The 18,714-nt window shown below is 46.4% G+C and overlaps 7 protein-coding genes across 7 annotated transcripts; 5 read left to right on the plus strand and 2 right to left on the minus strand.

Annotated features, from left to right (window-relative positions):
- Nucleotides 1-2,551: 2,551 nt before the first annotated feature.
- AOL_s00193g88 (uncharacterized protein) lies at nt 2,552-4,744 on the plus strand (the record flags this gene model as incomplete). Its single annotated transcript, XM_011128699.1, has 1 exon — nt 2,552-4,744. The coding sequence occupies one exon, from the start codon at nt 2,552-2,554 to the stop codon at nt 4,742-4,744; it is 2,193 nt and encodes a 730-aa protein (XP_011127001.1).
- An 82-nt stretch (nt 4,745-4,826) lies between these two features.
- AOL_s00193g89 (uncharacterized protein) lies at nt 4,827-5,087 on the minus strand (the record flags this gene model as incomplete). The annotated part of the gene is made up of 1 exon (XM_011128700.1): nt 4,827-5,087. The coding sequence occupies one exon, from the start codon at nt 5,085-5,087 to the stop codon at nt 4,827-4,829; it is 261 nt and encodes an 86-aa protein (XP_011127002.1).
- Nucleotides 5,088-5,587: 500 nt separating this feature from the next.
- AOL_s00193g90 (uncharacterized protein) lies at nt 5,588-7,556 on the plus strand (the record flags this gene model as incomplete). The annotated part of the gene is made up of 3 exons (XM_011128701.1): nt 5,588-5,693; nt 5,768-6,945; nt 7,008-7,556. 3 exons carry the CDS (start codon nt 5,588-5,590, stop codon nt 7,554-7,556), a joined length of 1,833 nt encoding a protein of 610 aa, XP_011127003.1.
- Nucleotides 7,557-8,815: 1,259 nt separating this feature from the next.
- AOL_s00193g91 (uncharacterized protein) lies at nt 8,816-10,832 on the plus strand (the record flags this gene model as incomplete). Its single annotated transcript, XM_011128702.1, has 5 exons — nt 8,816-8,903; nt 9,063-9,094; nt 9,193-9,272; nt 9,340-9,421; nt 9,489-10,832. 5 exons carry the CDS (start codon nt 8,816-8,818, stop codon nt 10,830-10,832), a joined length of 1,626 nt encoding a protein of 541 aa, XP_011127004.1.
- Nucleotides 10,833-11,182: 350 nt separating this feature from the next.
- AOL_s00193g92 (uncharacterized protein) lies at nt 11,183-12,091 on the minus strand (the record flags this gene model as incomplete). Its single annotated transcript, XM_011128703.1, has 1 exon — nt 11,183-12,091. The coding sequence occupies one exon, from the start codon at nt 12,089-12,091 to the stop codon at nt 11,183-11,185; it is 909 nt and encodes a 302-aa protein (XP_011127005.1).
- Nucleotides 12,092-13,414: 1,323 nt separating this feature from the next.
- On the plus strand, nt 13,415-14,330 carry AOL_s00193g93 (uncharacterized protein; the record flags this gene model as incomplete). The annotated part of the gene is made up of 3 exons (XM_011128704.1): nt 13,415-13,580; nt 13,722-13,891; nt 13,983-14,330. The coding sequence occupies 3 exons, from the start codon at nt 13,415-13,417 to the stop codon at nt 14,328-14,330; spliced, it is 684 nt and encodes a 227-aa protein (XP_011127006.1).
- Nucleotides 14,331-15,058: 728 nt separating this feature from the next.
- Nucleotides 15,059-18,639, plus strand: AOL_s00193g94 (uncharacterized protein; the record flags this gene model as incomplete). Its single annotated transcript, XM_011128705.1, has 2 exons — nt 15,059-15,984; nt 16,068-18,639. The coding sequence occupies 2 exons, from the start codon at nt 15,059-15,061 to the stop codon at nt 18,637-18,639; spliced, it is 3,498 nt and encodes a 1,165-aa protein (XP_011127007.1).
- Nucleotides 18,640-18,714: the final 75 nt, after the last annotated feature.

Consider the following 18,714-nt stretch of genomic DNA (forward strand, 5'->3'; position numbering starts at 1 on the left):
GTAAATTTTTTGAGAGAGAACTAATGACGGAAGTCTTTTTATATTTATGACTTAGGACGGGAGGATTATATTATTCAGCCAGATAATTATAGAGTGAGAGAAAAAAGGAAGAAATGAAAATAGAACTGTAATGAGCGGTGAGACGGGAACGTTGTGATATCGAAAACGAGTGTTGTTGCACAAAGCACAGTCAAGGCTTTGATGCTGGATATCCTCTCAACGGCCTTTTCTTAAAGATCCTTTCTTAATAAATTCATACTACTCTCCGGAAGATAAATCATTTCAAGAAAGACGTTATTTCTCGTTCCTTTTGTAATCCTTTTTTTGCTTGCGCACCCACCCCGGGCTTCCTTGTGGTAAACTATTAAAAATCGATTGTAGTATGGAGTAATCGATAATTAAACCATGAAAGACATGGGCGCATAAAGCATCCGCAACTTAACGGTATGCTGCCCCGGGCTCGAACGCCTCATTGCAAGATCGGCCGCTGGAACTAGGGAGGATTGGGGTATAGTTTGAAATGTTAACTGGGAGAAAGAGGGCTATGCCGCTGGATTTGGGACTGATTGGGCCCACTATTGTTAGCTGTTTTTCCCTTTCTCTTCCCTTTCTGTCGTCGTTTCTTCGCACAGTAAGGTCACTTTTTCCTTCTTGGTGGGTTTGAAATTTGGATAATGTAATCTCCACGGGCGCGCAAAGAAGTTAAACCCACGATGAAAATAGCACATTCTCTTTCCAAGATTTTAACTTTTGGTTGCAGGTTGCGCTCTCGAAGTATGTAATCTTCTTCAAATATTCGCTGCAGAATCTGCGGCAGGATATATGCAGGACCAATCGATGCAATGGGATCAATGAGCTCATATGGGGCCGACTCTCGTCGACGAATTATGGTGTTTTGTCTTTTGGTGCAAGGGGTAAGGGAAAAAGCCCGAATGGCCAAGATACTCCGAGGGAACTATCACGCCAGTGTAGCTGAACTTCGTCGCTCGATAACGGAGTTTTTGTCCATAACCCTGTCAAAGTTCTTGCATCTTGCGTATTAGATCCATTCAGCACATGGCCAATGCCCCATAATTGCTGCCTTTTCTTTCCTTCTTTCGTATTTTTTGTGCACTGGCCTCATGGGTAATCCCTGGCTCTTGATATGAAAGATTAGCTAGGTAGTCGTAGACTGTAACTGTTGCTACATATAGGTACCATCGTTAAGCCATGAAGTGTTTTTTAGACTGCATGATGTTAGAGTTTTAGTGGGACTAAAAGGCCTGGGATTAGCTAGCGACACCAAAGACTTGGTGACGAGACTGGTTAGCGAAATCCGGCTCTTCCCTCCGAGACTGAGCGTCCCCTGAGGCTAAACTAGATAGTACCTACCGTGGACATAGACGGTTAGGTAGGAATGCAGGTACGGACTATAAGTTAACTGACTGCCTGTTCTGGGGGCTGCATTCGATCGACACGGTTTAGATGACATGATGCATGCTGGTACCCTTTCGAATTGGTCGAACTCTCCTTTATATTACAGTGTCGATAGACGGATTTAGATAGTAGAGTCGAAATAGTTCGCAATTTTGTCGTTTCGAAGTTTCGTAACATGTAGATGGGTACGTATACCATGTTCGAAGCGAAGTAGTATGTAAGTACCTCTTAAGGATATATGATAGGGTCCTATGCAGAATTATGTGGAGACGGCGTCCGTCCAATGTTTGACGGACACTCTCCATGTTTCGGCCGTCGGTGTCGACGGCAAAGGCTTGAAAAAGATAAAGCAAAAGGACAGAAAATATAGTACCTGGAAGAAGAAGAAATTTCGATCGTACCGACGGTGGGAATTTTTTGATGTTCGTGCTAATGTAGCCAATGTCACCCGCCTGCCGTGCGCGTGGTATACATTTCCCTGCCGCTATTTGCATGGCCATGATTAATTCTGATTGCGGCTGGAGGCGGTGGCACTAAATGAACTAGCTGTGTAATTTCCTGAACGTTTTCATCATGGACTGGTATTAAGATTTCGTACCAAAGCAATCATGGGAGAAAAAATCCGAAAAGATCGAGAACCTCTGCTAAGCTAAGGCCAGCGTAGTGGTCAAGTGACCTTTCTTTTTTTAAAATAAACATCCGCAAGATCTGGAACATGATGTCAAAACACAATTTTACGTCTGAAGCTTGCAGCTTAACCTTGACAAGCTCGCAATATTAAATATCTGTAAACTAATTTCCTGATCGAATGTTTATTCTCATTCGCCACAATTTGCACAAGGCTTGCGAATATAATAGTAGTGTTCGGATCGAGATTAACTGTAATTTTGTCATAGAGCTGTCCAATCGAACTATACAAATAATCCGTTCGAGAGTGACGAAGCGGAACAATAAACATAAAGATCTGCTAGCTAGGCTGCAAGCAATCATGATGCTCTGATTGCCCCTCTATCTCGTTAGATCCGTCTGTTTATCATCTTGCCGTTATCTAGGCAGGTAACGCTATCTCGTAGCCTAATATAACGTAATCTTCGGTATCTTAAACCTGGGAAAGCCCTTGAGCTTCCCCGCCAAAATGTTTGCACCATCATATAATCCCCATGTGGACCCGTCAACATGCCAAGGACCCTACGATCCATCCGATGATACCACTAAACTGGCCGGCTGGAGATATGGATCGATGACTCCGCCAGAGGCTCCTTCGCGTTGGTATAATCTAATTATTCCAGAGTCGGCAAGACGAATAATTCTAGGTTCTACAGAATGGATCGAGGATGTTGAGGATATCCAGCCAAATAACAACGGAGAACTGAATAAGGAAGAGAAAGAGGAGGAGGAGGAGAGGGAGAAGGAAGAGACACCTTCTTGGAGATATGGGTCAATCACGCCGCCAAATAGATGGTATGATCGGTTTGTTCCAAAGTCGATAAAACGGACACAGGTATCGAAAAACTTGGAAGCTAACAAATCAAAGGAGATGGAAGCACAGATTGAGAGTGAGCGCGAGGCTGAGATTGAGAGAAGAGAATTCCTAAAGAAGGAATATGGCGACGTCGACTGTGGGCACTGCTCTGCATCTGGAGAGTGGACTGAGCGAGGAACATGTATGTGCACCTTAACCTGGAGGCTCCCCGGCAGGTTCCCTCGATCTTTCTGCGAAACAATTTGTGATGGAATCGTCGTTCGCACTGGCATGGAAGTACCCCCAGTGGAGTCACCTCCTGTTGAATCGCCAAAAGAGGAAGAGCGATCGCCAGAGCCATGTTGGGAAGTTAAGCCCGACCCTTCGGAGCCAGAGACAAGATTATGTTGGGTGAAGCAGTATAATCCTCGATCACAGCGGTACGAATATGTCGCGAAGCCGTGGCGACCGCCTGAGGAGGGCGACGAATCCGAAGATGAAGCACACGATTACTGTCATGAAACCCTCGGACAGAATGGGATGTACAGATATGAAAATCGACCTGAACATGAATATGTTCCTGGTTCTTCGACTCCTCGAAGAGTTAGAGAAGAAGTCCAGAGTCCTTTCTCCTGCGGTAGGAAGCCGCCCTGGCTCCAGCATGTCCGCAGATTCGTTCGAGCCGAAGAACTCGATAGCCCCCCTCCTCCTGCTTCGCAGTTTATAAGTAAAAATGGAACCATCTTAGGAAAATTCTCGGAAGGATATTTCAAGATCCCATACTACGATCCGGAATGTCGAAAATTTCGGTATGCAGAACCGCGTACAATTGATATGAGAAACCTCAAATTAGATTTTACATCGACCGCCCCGCCCCCGAAGCCAGTGGCCCCTCGAAGACCGAAAATGCTACCAAAGAGACCATTGGTTATGGCGCAGAGGAAGGAACCCGTGCAGATACGGGTGCCAAAATATGACCCGACTCCCAGGTATGAGCCCCCACCGATCCGAGTACCAGTAAGGCCGAAGCCGAAGCCGAAGTCGACGCCAAAGCCTCGTATCGAAAATCCGTATCATTCGCCACGGTTCGTGGCATTCCCACCAAGTTCAAAAAATTATCAAAATGATACACCTTGCCCACCTCCCAGGAAACCTAAGGTAACACTGAAGGACGACGACAAAGAATATCAGCCAACCGGGGGTGAAGAATCCGAGGAACGAGAAGTCGAAAGCCCATCACGTCCCCGCGTGCCGAAGAAAACAGTAAAGAAGAAAAGAAGAAATTCTGATCCGACGTATAAACAACATGGTGTGCGCGAAAACAACAAAATCGAGAAAAGCGATCTCCAACAAATGAAGAATGAAGAGGTAGTCAACGGCGGGCAATCGAAGGAGAAGCCGTCGGCGCCCCGCCCTGTGAAACCAAAGCCAGACTTCAAGCCGAAATCAATCCTGAAGAACGGCAAGAGGGAGAATACCAAGCCAATCCTTAGCAAGAATAAATGGCATAATGTAGGGGAAGTCCCGTCCAAAGTTTCGAAATCAAAAGAAAAAACGGGGAGGTCACAGCAGAATAATTTATCCCACCCAAAGACACCAGCTCCAAAGGAGAAAGCAAGCAAGGACGGTGAATATATTCCAGTTCGAGATCGTGAGGAAGAGAGGCGAGAGCGACTCGATATCTTGGATATGAAAAACCGGGTTGATAAGGAAGTCGAAAAGGAAACTAGGTCTGAGGGTGGCTCTGACTCCGAGCAGAGTGATAATAAAGGTGAATCTTCAAACCTTGTAAAACCTCAAAAGAAGACAGTGCGAAGGCGGAAAGCTCCCGAAGATCGTGCCTATAAACCAGGACGTCGTGTATAGGTAACCATAGATTGCAACGGGCCGTGGCCATATTTGAGCCTCTCATTGTTCGTAGAGAGACATTCCCACAAAACACTCCAGTCTACCCCGAGCTGACAGGCGGAATGATTCCGACTTCATCCCCATTTTGAATTTCCCTCTCTGAATCTTCGGCCAAATCCACATAGTCAAGGTTAACGGACAGAGCACAGCTACCGAGAACCTTCTTCCTAAATCCCGGGTACTTTTCTTCAAGGTAGGGGAAGAGCTTTGAGACGGTCATTGGACCTGGGACGGCATCTTCGGATTTGCCGGTATATGTATGTGCAGATGCAAAGTAGAGGACTGTAAATGTGCTGGCCATTTTGATACCGTCTCTCGGCTAGCGAGTATAATATAAGCCTTATTTAGTAAATCTTGAAAGATTTATGTGTGCCAGATGTAATTCAGATCTAGTTGAAAGTATTCAAAATGCGGCATTGCCGCGTACGGAGGATTAGATACCCCGACTTCATACTAAGCTATCTGGGGCTCAAAACTTACTTCCTATTTCTGTGGCGTGATGTTGTGCATGTCGTCAAAAAGAAAGAGCGGAGAAGAAGAAGCAGCTCGCTTGGAGGTTTCATTCCCCACGTTCTAGCTGCCCATTCCGTCACAAGCACGCGTCTACTACAATACAACAGTGGAAGGCCGGCACCGAACAGCCTCGGCTTATTATCCCCAAGTGCTTGTACTTCTACCCCGGATTTTCCGCCATGGATGGCTTTTCTCGACATCACTTTGAGAGGTCTGGTGTTAGAGGCGCATTAACGCTACCCCGGATACCTTGACATATCAGATTTAAGCAGAATCAATTTAACTACAATGTCTCGTCTCACACCAAACTCTGCGACAGAGGGCTTCTTCCAAGAGCAGCCTCGTTTAGGGAACCAATACGATGAAGATTTATATCTTCAAAGGTTGATTCAAGGTATTTTCTATCGATTAAAAAATCAAGTTTAAAATTATTTGAAGTTCTAATTTAAAGTTTGTATAAAAATTTAGCTTACTTGCCTGTTGAACTATCGCAGGCTTCCGGTGCAAGCTCCCCGGTCGGTCTCTTTAGAGATATCGGCGCAAAGACCATAGAGCCAGAAGTCTTCCGCTGGATAGACGATGCTGAAAAGAACAAGCCATATGTAGAAGAACTTTCTACCTTTGGCAAACCAAAGGGTGTTCTGCACACTGCTGCAGGATGGAAGGAACTTGGCAAAATGGCCGCCCGAGAGGGTATCATCCAAACAGCCTACGAGGACAAATATGGACCGTATAAACGAATTGTCCAGTTCACCAAATATTATATTTACTGTCCTTCTAGCGCTATCTATACTTGCCCTTTGGCTATGACGGATGCGGCAGCTAGAGTCCTTGAGCTCCAGTTAAGCAATGCATCGCTCTCCACAACTAAGCGATCTGTCTTTCAAGATGCATACAATAATCTGACGACCCGCGATCCAGCAAAATCCTGGACATCTGGTCAGTGGATGACGGAGCGGGCTGGAGGCTCCGATGTTCGCAATAGCGAGACCACAGCTTTCCAGCAATCGGATGGGACATACCTTATTTCGGGTCATAAATGGTTCTCATCTGCCACTGACTCACAGATGAGTATTCTTCTCGCTCGTACTCCAACTTCAGCTGGGCTGTCTTGCTTTTTCGCCCCTCTTAAGCATGCAGATGGGTCGTGGAACGGTGTTCGGATCGTTAGGCTTAAGGATAAACTCGGCACTCGTGCCTTGCCTACTGCTGAGCTCGAGCTGAAGGATATGAAAGGTTACCTCGTGGGTGAAGAAGGGAAAGGTGTGAAATATATCTCGACGATGTTGAACATCACTCGAGTTCACAACGCGGTTTCTTCGGTGAGCTTCTGGCGCCGGGGTTTGGCGATCGTAAAGGCATTCGCGAAGGTTAGAAAGACGCAGAATAAGGAACTATGGAAGAATCCTCTTCACTTGAGCGGCTTGGCGAAGATGGAGGTGCAGTTTAGGGCAAATATGCAATTAACTTACTTCACTGTTGCATTGCTTGGGTTTGACGAGCAAGGAATGCCAGAGAAGAGGGCGCCATGGATGCCAAAAGATGGGAAGGAGGTAGCACTGATGTTGAGGGTATTAACACCATTGGTAAAAATGGTGACAGCGAAGGCTACCGTGTCGTCTTTGGCGGAGTGTATGGAGTGCCTGGTAAGATTCCCAAGTTTACAAATTAATTCGTGAAAACCAAAGAAACTAATTATTGTGTACAGGGCGGTGTTGGTTACCTCGAGAACGAACAAGAGTTAAACATTGCCAGACTATATAGGGATGCTAACGTCCTTCCTATCTGGGAGGGTACTACGAATGTGCTTTCGGTGGATATTATTCGTGCATTCACAAAGGGAGACAGTTTGGCTGCTTTAAATACCTGGTTGGGCCGTGTCTTTGACGGACAAGGCCACAATTCTTTAAGAGAAGCTAGGGCGGTATTGAGAACCACTTGGAATGATATCAAGCAGTTTGCTGAAAAGGCGTCGACCGAAGAGGCTCTATCGAAATGTAGAGATCTAAGCTTTGGAATTGCATTCGTGGTCATGGGTGCATTCCTTATAGTGGATGCCGATAGAGATGGGGATCCGCTTGCGATTGAGGTTGCGCTACGCTGGATTCTTGAAGGGATTGGACGTGAGGGATTCCAGGCTGTTGGGGCTACGAGTGCGCCGGCTATATTCCAAAGACGGTTTGGATGGAAGGAGAAGGCAGAAGTTGATTGTAGATTAGTGTTTGGGCATGGCCTCCAGGCTGAGGCTAGGCTTTAGAGCGTATATTTTGCTCGAATAGTCATGTCGGTACTGGATATTTTGTATAAGATATGTCAAGTACCCGAGTGTATGTTGTTCCAGATTGGGGATATCTCCTTCTTAGGTACGGTGTATTTTGAATCTTAGCAATTCTAGAGTAACCTAATACTATATATGATACTATCTACTGGTTCTTAGAGAAAATGCTTAGCCTCCAAATTAGAGTTTCTACAATCCTTCTAGATATTATATGGAAGCACCTTAACGACCGCCCTATCTTTAGTCTTATGCGGTCACCTATGTTCATCTGCGGTAAGCCCACTGTCACCAATTATCTTGTCCGGCTTTAGATCTGGCACTCCAAGCTCTTGTCTGCCTTCATTGACCACACTTCTTAGGGTATCTAGTGCCGTGTATTCACTTTCATATGGACCAATCAATTCCATATCCACTATAGCTTCGCAGCTTTTTGAAAAGTATCCCAGTCGAAGACTTCACTATCGACGACAGGGATGAATATCATGTACTCCCCACTGCGGAGTAGTGATCATTTGATTTTATGTTAACCGATTGAATATATCGAAGTTCGATAATCATAAGAAGCTGTTCAGGATCATTTCAAACATCATTCCCTGAATCCAATAGCTCCATGATCTGGAGGAAGACCTTGGGCGAAATTAACACTATCAGGGCGTGAGACTTAAGTCTTCATACACAATCGCAGTACCGAGCACCTGCTGACTCAGCTTTTGCGGTTTTGTCATCGCCTCGATGGACTCGACCATTTCAAGGGGTATAGCTAGCTATAGCTCTATATAAAGATATCGTATTGGCGATATTCCGGCTGTTCACGTAAATTATTTTAGTACACACGCTAGCTACCTATTCCCCGTAAGTCTCGAATGGACTCGACTCACCTACGCCCAGCTGCACCCTTCAGGCCAGTTGTATCGTAGATAGGAGGTAACCTACACAGGATCGAGTTATAGTGGTAATTGCTGCATAGTAATCATACTTAAGTATGTGGTACTAGTCAATAAGCTGCGAGAATTGTGTTGTTTGTTGGTGGCCAAATCGGGTGTCGGCCAGGAGAGAATGGGAGACATTTTGAGAAGCTCCAGTTCTGAGCCCGGACCAGCCAGACCTCCTGCTCTCACCAACCTGTCCAGATCCACCACCAAAACGCCAACATCACCATCCTTTTACCACTATCACAATCACAATCACCACCTTAATCGCCTTCCGATAGCTCCGCAGGTAGCTGTAATTCGCCAACTATGAATTTCACGCTCGACGACCTGAAGAGCCAGGTCACCAACCTGACGCTCTACGATGTCAAGGCCGCCGTTCGCAAAGCCCAGAATGGTAAGGGATACATACACCTTTATATGCCACAATTGCCAAAACACACCCACACGCCCACCACTTCCTTTTTTTGCGCCTACTACTCGGGTCCCACGATACAATCGGCAGGGTACATTAGGAGAATCTTTTAGGACTGATGGTTTGCTTTTATGTTTCTAGTGGTGATGAACTTCACCGAGATGGAGGCTAAGGTACGTCAATACTCGAGACCTCAGTTCTGAGAAGGAGGTTTTTCTCTCTTTTTCTTTCTTTTGAGGATGCTGACTAAATACGTCATTGGGTGGGATAGGTCCGAGAAGCCACCAACAATGAGCCATGGGGAGCTTCGTCTACTCTTATGAATGAAATTGCCGCCGGAACCTTCAATTAGTACGTCCTTCGATCATCCGATAAAACATCGTATTCCCCGCTCCGAGTTTCGCTAACGATAGTATAGCCAGCAATTGAACGAGATCATGCCCATGATCTATAAGCGATTCACCGAAAAGGCAGCAGAAGAATGGAGACAGATCTACAAGGTAGCTATTAACTGTAGGAAGTCGGAAGCTCTTGGAAGACGGTTCACTAATTGGTGATCTTTTATAGGCTCTCCAATTACTAGAATTCCTGGTCAAAAACGGCTCCGAACGGGTGGTTGACGATGCCCGACAGCACATATCGACCGTCAAGATGCTCAAGCAATTCCACTTCATAGACCAGAACGGCAAAGATCAAGGTTTGAACGTACGAAACCGAGCTAAGGAGTTAGCTGAGCTACTCGCCGATGTCGAAAAGATCCGCGCCGAACGGAAGAAGTCGAAATCGAGTAGAGGCAAGTTCCAGGGAATGGAGGGTGGTGGTATGGGAAGTTTTGGTGGTGTGGGGAGTAGCAGCTATGGCGGGGGCGGTGGTGGCTTTAGCGGCGGTAGCGGAGGCGGAGGTGGAGGTGGAGGCGGAAGCCGATACGGTGGATTTGGGTCGGAAGACTTGGAGTATGGTGGCTATTCCGGTGGAGTTTATGGCGATGGTGGAGGTTTCAGTACAGGTACATCATCTTCCTATGCAGATACATCAAGGCGAGGGAACCAGTACGAGGAATACAACGAATACGATGAGGGAGCCATCACGCCAGCATCTCCACCTCCCAAGAAACCTTCACGACCAGAACCCCCCAAAGCTGCACCAAAGAAAGAACCTGCCGTGGACCTGCTCTTCGGAGACGCTCCTGCACCAGCAGCTACTTCGAAAGCCGGCGGCGCCTCGAAATCGGCCTTGGACGACGATTTTGGTAATTTCAAGACGGGCAATGATGAGGATGAATTCGACGACTTTATTTCTGCCGCACCGATCTCTCCACCACCGACTAATACTGCCAACCGAACCATCACACCAATTCCTGCTTTGACCTCACTCCCCGCGACGAGCACTGCCACATTTGTATCTCCAAAACCAGTTTCAGCCTCTCAGAACCAGGGCATGCAAGACCTTGTCGGATTCAAGACAGCCTCTCCAGCGCCATCGATTGGTTCCCAGGCGTCCAGCTCGATCGCGAAACCGATGCAACCGCTGCAACCTACCGGATACCAGCCAGCCCAGCCCAACTACTTCACTTCGATTCCATTAAACTCATCCACGAGTTCGACTCCCATGTCCCCAACGTTGAGCAGCGGTCTGGGAAGGACTAATACTGGTGCTACAACGCCAAACTCTGCAGCCGGTGGACCCAAGAAAGCCGGTGGCGATGCCTTCGGAAACATTTGGAACACTGTAAGCATAGGCGCTGGCGTCAAAAAGCCCGCTACACCAACCGCTCCCCAGGCTAGCATGGCAGCTATGCAAAAGGAGAAGGCTTCCGCCGGGATCTGGGGGACTACGGGAACATCCACCAACAATAACAACAAGCCCGCCGGCGGTAGCGGCTCCTCGAGTGCCTTTGATCTACTAGGTTAAAGGGAAGGGGCTCTACCATCCTTCGTCCAATTCACTTCACAATGTATTTATATGTTGACCCCTTGGTTTTGTGGTTATCACCTGCGACGTCTTCTCTTTATATGATCTTTTGTTTCTTTGTGCTCGCTATGTGAACAGAGCGTACGCTGGCCTTTTCCCCCTTTACGACAAAAAGAATATTTTATTTTATTTTAGTTTCCAACGTTTTTTCTATGTTTATAATTTTGAGGTATACGACAGTTTCAAGATCTCATAGATTAATTCCGCCAAATGACAGCTCGTATACGTAGCTGCAGAGGTATGCAACAAAGACAACTGATACATGCATCCAGCCATGCACCTTTAAAGCTTTACAAGTTCACCTCAGGCGGCATGCCAGGTTTTCCTGCTATATCATAATCTGTCCTAGCTGCTTGCGGAATCCCCACGGGATGAAAGCACATATAGGAGCGGATCCCCTGTTCAAAAAACAGAGGACTGAAGGAATCCTTGACGATGACACTTCCAGCATTTCCGAATGATCCCAACCCATCGCCTTGACAGCCCTCATCACTATAAAAGTTACAGGTGCAGCCGTTTATGACAACCGACGAGATAGCCTGCCACTCTTCCTTATTCCTACCGGGAAGACTCTGACATTTGCCTATTTCCTTCTTCTCTATGACATCCTGCCAGCGCGGACCTTTCTCCCAGACGACCTGCTTACGACCATCGATCATTTTAAAACTATCCGGTTTCACACCTTGCCAACTAACAGTACACCAATTGAAATCCTGTTCACGTTGAGTATACCAACATCTATAACTCTGAACCATATTGTCCACATCCGGCTTCCTCTCCCAAAGGGTATCATCACGACGATTATAAGCCGAGAATAAACTGTGAAGACATTCCACCCTGGCGAAGAATTCGCATTCACACCATCCCGTGACTATGTAGGATGATAATTCACCAGCCAGACCGGATGGGTTGAGTTCGAAGAGGTTGACGCATTGGTTGTTGAGGTTTGCGTCGAAATTGAAACCGGGTATGGAGCCTGGGGAACTGGAGAGGGGCCAGCCGGTCCAGGATGCGCCTTGGCCGGGACCGTGCTGCCAAAGACTCATTTGGCAGTAGGCGTTTAAGTGGTCGACGCTTCCGCCTGGAGGGCGGGCTTGGACTGGTGGGTCGGGGCCGCTGGCGGGGAGGGCGGCTATGGGTGTGGGTGCGAGGAGGGGGAGGAAGAGGATTAGGGAGTTTATGAAATTTAGAAGATGCATTTTGAAAGTATTATTATATTTTCAGATGTGTATTATAATTATAAGATGGTATATCGACATAGTATAATATATATAGTATAGTATACTTCTTAGATGCAGTCTTAATTCGTATAAGGAGACTAGAATGAATTCATGAAAGAGACTAGTTGAAAAGATCTGAACTGAGATCTAGAATGCAAAGATTTCGATTGAGTACTTATGTAAGTACTTATAACTGAATTCGAAGTCTGTGCCATGAATGCGTCTGCAAGGTACCCATTTATGACATATAGAAGAACGGTTTCAAGTTTCAATTGAATGTTAGTTTTAATGAGGCTTATACGTCTACATGTTGGCGGCGAGGAGGGTTTAGTCTCGACGACAGGATAGACGGTTTGTTGCATTTTTCACCTACCTACCCACTTACTTACTAGTACTTGCTAAGGTATCCAAGTTAGTACCTGTAGGTATAGTTTGGCAGCCTGTAGCTACTACTTATTATCTGACCTACTTACTTAAGTAGGTATTTTTGAAGATGGATTGTACATAATATTGTGGAGTTGCTAGTTTACGGTGGAAGGATTTGTTACGTTACAGGATGCAAGTATTCTCTCGCTCTCTGCAGCTCTGTGTGCTGGTTGAAAGCGAACTAATCCGAACTGCGACGGTGCACCTCGGCTTCAACTGTTCCGGCCAAAATACCCACCAAGTATTATATGTATGTATACTCTCTGTGCATTAATGTCTATGGATGGTTATTCCTAGATTCCTAAGGAATTGACAGGTGACATAATTGCATAATAGGTACTTACTTACTATAATATAATTCGGTCGTGAGAATTAATTGGACGTAGCTGTATTTGATAGGAAATCGACCGGGGTTTGTCGGCAGCATGGAATTTTCGCGAAACAGCGCTTCGACGAAAATGTCTAAACGCCAAAAATTTCCTCGGTTTTTTAGAAATTTAGCCAACTTGGGGAAGTTAAAAAGATATTTTCTCTCGGAAGACTCAGCTCTGTTGATTGTCAATTCCTAAGTATAGATCGGTATTATACTTGATAATATACTGTCAGTCGCTGCAAGTACCCATCCATCCAGCCAGTCCATCCGTCCGTCCGTCCTTTCAATCTTTCTTTCTCTCTTTCTTTATTCGATCCTTTCAAAAAAAAAACTAAAAAAACTTCATACGGACAGGGCTGACCGAAAAAGCAACCTGATAGCTTAGACACTTCATCCTCCGACGTCGACGTCTGATTTCGTTCAGGTGTTCGACCTCGTCATAGATAGACAGCAATTGCAAAAGCAAGCAAGCAGCTTTCTTTTTATACAATTCAATCGCAACAATGCCTCCCCGCTTCCCCACATCCACCATCTCTTCCTTACTCTCCACCGCCACAAAGCCATCTGCCCTCCGATCCGTGCGTTACTTCGGCGCCTCAGCGAACAGCATGGTCCATTCCAAGGTTTTCTTCGATGTCGAGTGGCAGCCTGCTAGGCCGGCCAATGATCGTGAGTAGTCTATTTATCTATTTACACATCTTCAAACTTACGCCCCTCCTCCTCCTTCTCCCTTCTCTTATGGAGTGGTAGATACTTAATAAAGTGGTAGATATCGATACTGACCCGTGGACCTTTTGTTTTTTGTCATAGCCGAGTCATGGGGCCGTATCAAGTTCAACCTCTACGACGAGACTCCTAGGACCTCTGAGAACTTCAGGGTTCTCTGTACCGGCGAGAAGGGTTTCGGATATGAGAAGTCTCACTTCCATCGTATCATCGACAACTTTATGATTCAGGGTGGTGACTTCACCAAGGGCAATGTACGTTCTTCATTCTTCATTCTTTCTCTCTTTTTAATTTTAGAGTATTACTGGAATAGGTGTGCTAATCCGTTAAACTGCAAATCGGTAGGGTACCGGTGGGAAGTCCATTTACGGTGATCGATTCGACGACGAGAACTTCCACCACAAGCACTACCGCCCCGGTCTCCTCTCTATGGCCAATGCCGGCAAGAACACCAATGGCTCCCAGTTCTTCATCACCACGGTCCCACTCGGATATCTCGATGGCAAGCACACCGTCTTCGGAGAAGTTGCTGATTCCGACAGCATGGAGGTCGTCAATAGAATTTCAAAGAAGGGAAAGCGACAAGACGGAAAGATCCTGGATGGGAAATTTGTGATCGTTAAGTCCGGCGAGCTGTTGGAGGATGGAACCGCCCCTGGGGATGCTCAGAAGGCAGCTACTGAGGAGGCTTAGATAGTACAATGCGATGGCGATTACCAAGGCGGCCAAGTGAATATCTAAACGGTGTACGCTGGCGCAATCTCATGTAAAATATCTGGGTACTTGATCATGAGTACTTATACTTACAGCTCAGTTGTCTGAGTGTTAAGAAACAAAGAAAAAGAAGAAAGACCAAAAATAGAATAAACAGTTAAATCTCCATTCTAAGCCTTCCATATCTACTACTGTAATATTCTCTATACTTATCGAAATATAAATACTAAGAAAGAGGTATAAGGTATATATCTGTCGATAGTCTGGTCTGGTGTTTTACTGTCCCCTGTTGGTGGGTTTCGGCGTTCAAAGCTCTTTCCGAGCTCCGACACCAAAAACTTTTTTTTTGGGTCGCAAAACTTCGGTAAAAAATTCCCTGCAGACGAGCTAAACATCCCACTTCGATTCGATATCATCAACTTCAAAATCTTTCATCAATTCAAACAGCATATCCATAAATTAGCATCTAGAATCTAACATAAAGAGCATCTTGTCTGCATTACACCGATAGACCCTCCCTTTCGAAGCTTAGCATCACCATCGTAACCACCAACATCATTTCGATTCCGCGAATTCAATTGTGTCGCCGTCACATTGTTCAAAGCTCGCATATCAACATTAGAGAATACAACCACTTCTCCAACGAAACATCAAAACAAAACCGCTACACAAATAATTAGGAGAACTTCTTCAATCAGCGGCCATTGATGTCGCTTCAATGTCCGCGATGTACTTTCATCGCTACCCTAAGGACATGGCGGCCCCGCCAACTACCCCGCCATACTCGTCTCATACTCCCCACCATCCCTTCTCGAACTCTTACAACTACATTACCGCTTGACCGCAGTGTCACTGCCAGGCGCCGATACGAGAAATCTAGGCAGGATAAAGAGGAGCAAACCGAGCAACATGTCGTGGATATCCTACAAAGAATCGAGGAATTAGAACCGGGCGGCACACTTACGATCCACGAGGATGAGGAGCGTTTCATGAATGGTGTATACCAGCACTACCAAATAAACGATGAAAAAATCCCGAAATTTAAACTCGAAGTTATAAAGCGGACAGCTGTTGAGTTTTTGGATGATAGTGGGCTTTCGGCATCACCCAAGATACAGGGAGGTCGCATAACATTCGGAGAAACGATGGAATCAAAATATCCAAATGCATCGAAGAAGAAGTTTGATCGGGGCGGAAGGGATTCTGATCCTCGACAGCTAGGATTGGAAAATCAAGGATCTCCTTTCACTGCATTTAGGCCAAACCTCGCGAAGGAAGTTTTTGCACCTCGAGGGCCCGATCCTGAACAGATTGGTTCTCATCGTTTTCGTCCTACATCACCACCAATTGTTTATGAAAACCAGGTTTCTACACCGACAATGCGCGAGAAGCTTATGAATGAATGGCGTAAGAAAGAGGAAGCTCATAAAATTGCCTACAACAAAGGGACGAGTGTAGATGTGGTCCTAGAGAAAATCATGGAAAATGCGGTATGGCTGGAAGAAGCTACGGAGGAAGCTACGTCTATAGATGCAAGTTCTGGAGGGGGATATGATAATGCTTATGATCTGGACCCTGAGGCTTATGCGTCAAGAAATGTGGATTTGGTTCCCGGCAGCTTGGTGGAAGTCAGGTTCGTTGAATTCTTTCGAGAGGATAACAAAATTTCATTCTATATCCTATTTATATGAGTACTGATATCTTCGTGGTAAACAGATATACAGACGCATCGGTTCCGTTCCTGGCCATATTCCTGAAGAACAAGACAGGAAACTACTCTCGTGATTCCTTTGTACTCTCTCCACAGGGCGCTATCCTAATCACTGCTGTGGATATGTCCCGGTTCACACTCCCCGGGTTTATTCCGGTGGAAAAAGTTGACGAACTTATAAAAGATTCCCAAACGACGGGACGACTAAATGCGGACCTGGTACGAGACATGATAACACTTGTCCGTGAGTTCAGGGCAAGGGTGCATCTTCGATACCCAACCTTCAACGCAAGGATCGATAAATTGCATACAGAATTACTCAGTCGTAACGATGGTGATGAGAAAGAGACGAAGGTTGTGACTACGGATGAAGTCGCGAGGATGATGATTGGAGAGGCGGATCCTTCGAAGGAGGATAGATACGCTGCACATATAGCATTGTTCGCGCGACGGGATCTGTTCACGGTGGGCGAAGGATGGGGAGAGGAGACTGTGTGGAACGTTAAAAGCTTGGAAGGAGTTGAAAGAGCGAAGAGGATTGAGAAGTTGATTAGAGACAGTATTGCGGATAAGGACTCAGAAGGTGGGAAGATTGTCCATGGTTTCGTGAGAAAGGCAAGGGAGATCATCGACTTGGGCAGGCAAGCTAGGAAAGAAGGGAAGAGTACCGATGAGGTGAAAAACGAACTCACGGTTGAGTGGACTGACGAAGAGATGGAGCTTCTAAGGGCGCTTGAGGAGGCTTTGGAATATAGACGTGGGCTGAGTGTGACACTCAAATCACTGTATCCACATGTTCTAGGGCTATTAAATAGATACGATAAGGGCAAGCTACTGGATGAACAACGACTGTTTGAATTCCTAGGAGAAGTGGGAGTTTGTTCGCCCTGGGAGGATTCGGTATTAAGAGAGCGAGAGTTGGGTTTACCAGGTCACCGGGCTACTGTGGAGGCGGAGGACGATGGAAGGCTATATGATAACATTGAGAAAGAGGAGGGCTCGGTGGAGAAGTTGGGGCTGAAGGATATAATGGAGGGCTTACGACATGACTGGGGGGATATGCCAGTTTATTGCGTTGACGATGCGGAAACGAAGGATATCGACGACGGCGTCTCGCTGGAGGAGATCAAGAACTCGAAAGACGTGTGGCTGCACGTCCATGTTGCCAACCCGACAGCTTTCCTTCCACTAGACCACTGGATCTCTGAGATTGCGGCGAAGAGAACGCAGACGTTTTACGGCCCGGCTAGGAATTACCCGATGGTTCCGTTAAGGCTTTCAGTTGAGAAGCTCGGGTTAGCACCGAATCGGCCGGCGATGACGTTTAGTATACGGGTTGATAGGGAGACTGGTGAACATAAGGATATACAGGTTCGAGCTTCGACCGTGAAGAACGTGAAGCGGGTGTCATATGCGTACATGGACAAACTACTCGGAGTCACGGCTGCAGAAACTGTAGTTTTGTCGAATAAGCCGCAATCCGAGAAAACCGAAGAGCCGGAACCGGATGTTAACGAAAAGGACTTAGAAACCTTGAGGAACTTCCACAAGCTAGGATATAGGTTACTCCAACGTCGGGTACGAAACGGATGTATGGAGGTTTCGAAACAAGCCAGCCTCGATATTGTAGTCGATAACGGACATGGAAACGAAATTCACCCCGGTCTTCTCAAGAAACCAGTTTTAGACGTCTACGAACCCACGATCACATTGAAGTTTTCGGAGTTGACGAGGTCGAAGGAGACCTTCTCGTCCGCAAGTGCAATTCGAGAAGCTATGACGATGGCTGGTGAAGCGGCAGCCGTGTGGAGTAATCAGAGAGGCCTGATGCAGATGTACCGGCAGCACGCCTTTATATGGCCCAGCAAAGCCGAAGAGAAAAAGTGGCTTGATCTCCTAGCGAAGGCAAAGGGCGAAGATGGTATCATACCCGTTGACTTCTGGAAGCTTTATTTCCCGGCTGGAGGGTCTAAAATAACACCCCGGATGGAGAGACACATGGCACTGGGACTGGAAGGCTATGTCAAGGTTACCAGTCCTCTTCGAAGATTTGCAGACTTTGTGAGCCATCATATCATTCAGCGACAAATATTGGCGGAGCACGAAGAATATAAAGGCGACAAGGAAGCGTTAAAGAAACCCATGTTGACGGAGACGGAAGTAATGAATTTCTGTAAGGATATTCGGCACAGGGAGCAGATACTCAAGAGCGCGGACAATGCGACTCTAAGACTTTGGAGCATTAGGCTGCTGAAGCAGCTCTGGAAAGCTCGGGATCCAAGGCTACCGGAAGAAGTCGATATCGAGGTTATCAGCGTTGCGACGCATCCTACTCCAGTCTCCGGAGAGATCAAGGGATTGGGAGTTTCTGGAGCTAGAGTCTACTTGCCGGGTAATATTGGAAAGTCGGTGAAGTACGGGGACGTTGTGAAGGGGAAGATTTCGCCGTGGCATTGGTCTACTGATTCGAACAATGCGCAGATTGTGGCATTCGAGTATACGGATTTCGTGAAGCCCATGAGCGATGTTAGGAGTGAGTTCTTTGAGAGAATCGGGGAGGGGGTTAGGTGGGAGTAGATGTAAAGTAGGATGATATGGTGTGTGTATAATATGTATATAGCTCTCTTGTAAATATATTTCCTGTAAATATCT

Source organism: Orbilia oligospora, assembly GCF_000225545.1.
Source record: "Orbilia oligospora ATCC 24927 unplaced genomic scaffold scaffold00193, whole genome shotgun sequence".
Lineage (NCBI taxonomy): Eukaryota > Fungi > Ascomycota > Orbiliomycetes > Orbiliales > Orbiliaceae > Orbilia > Orbilia oligospora.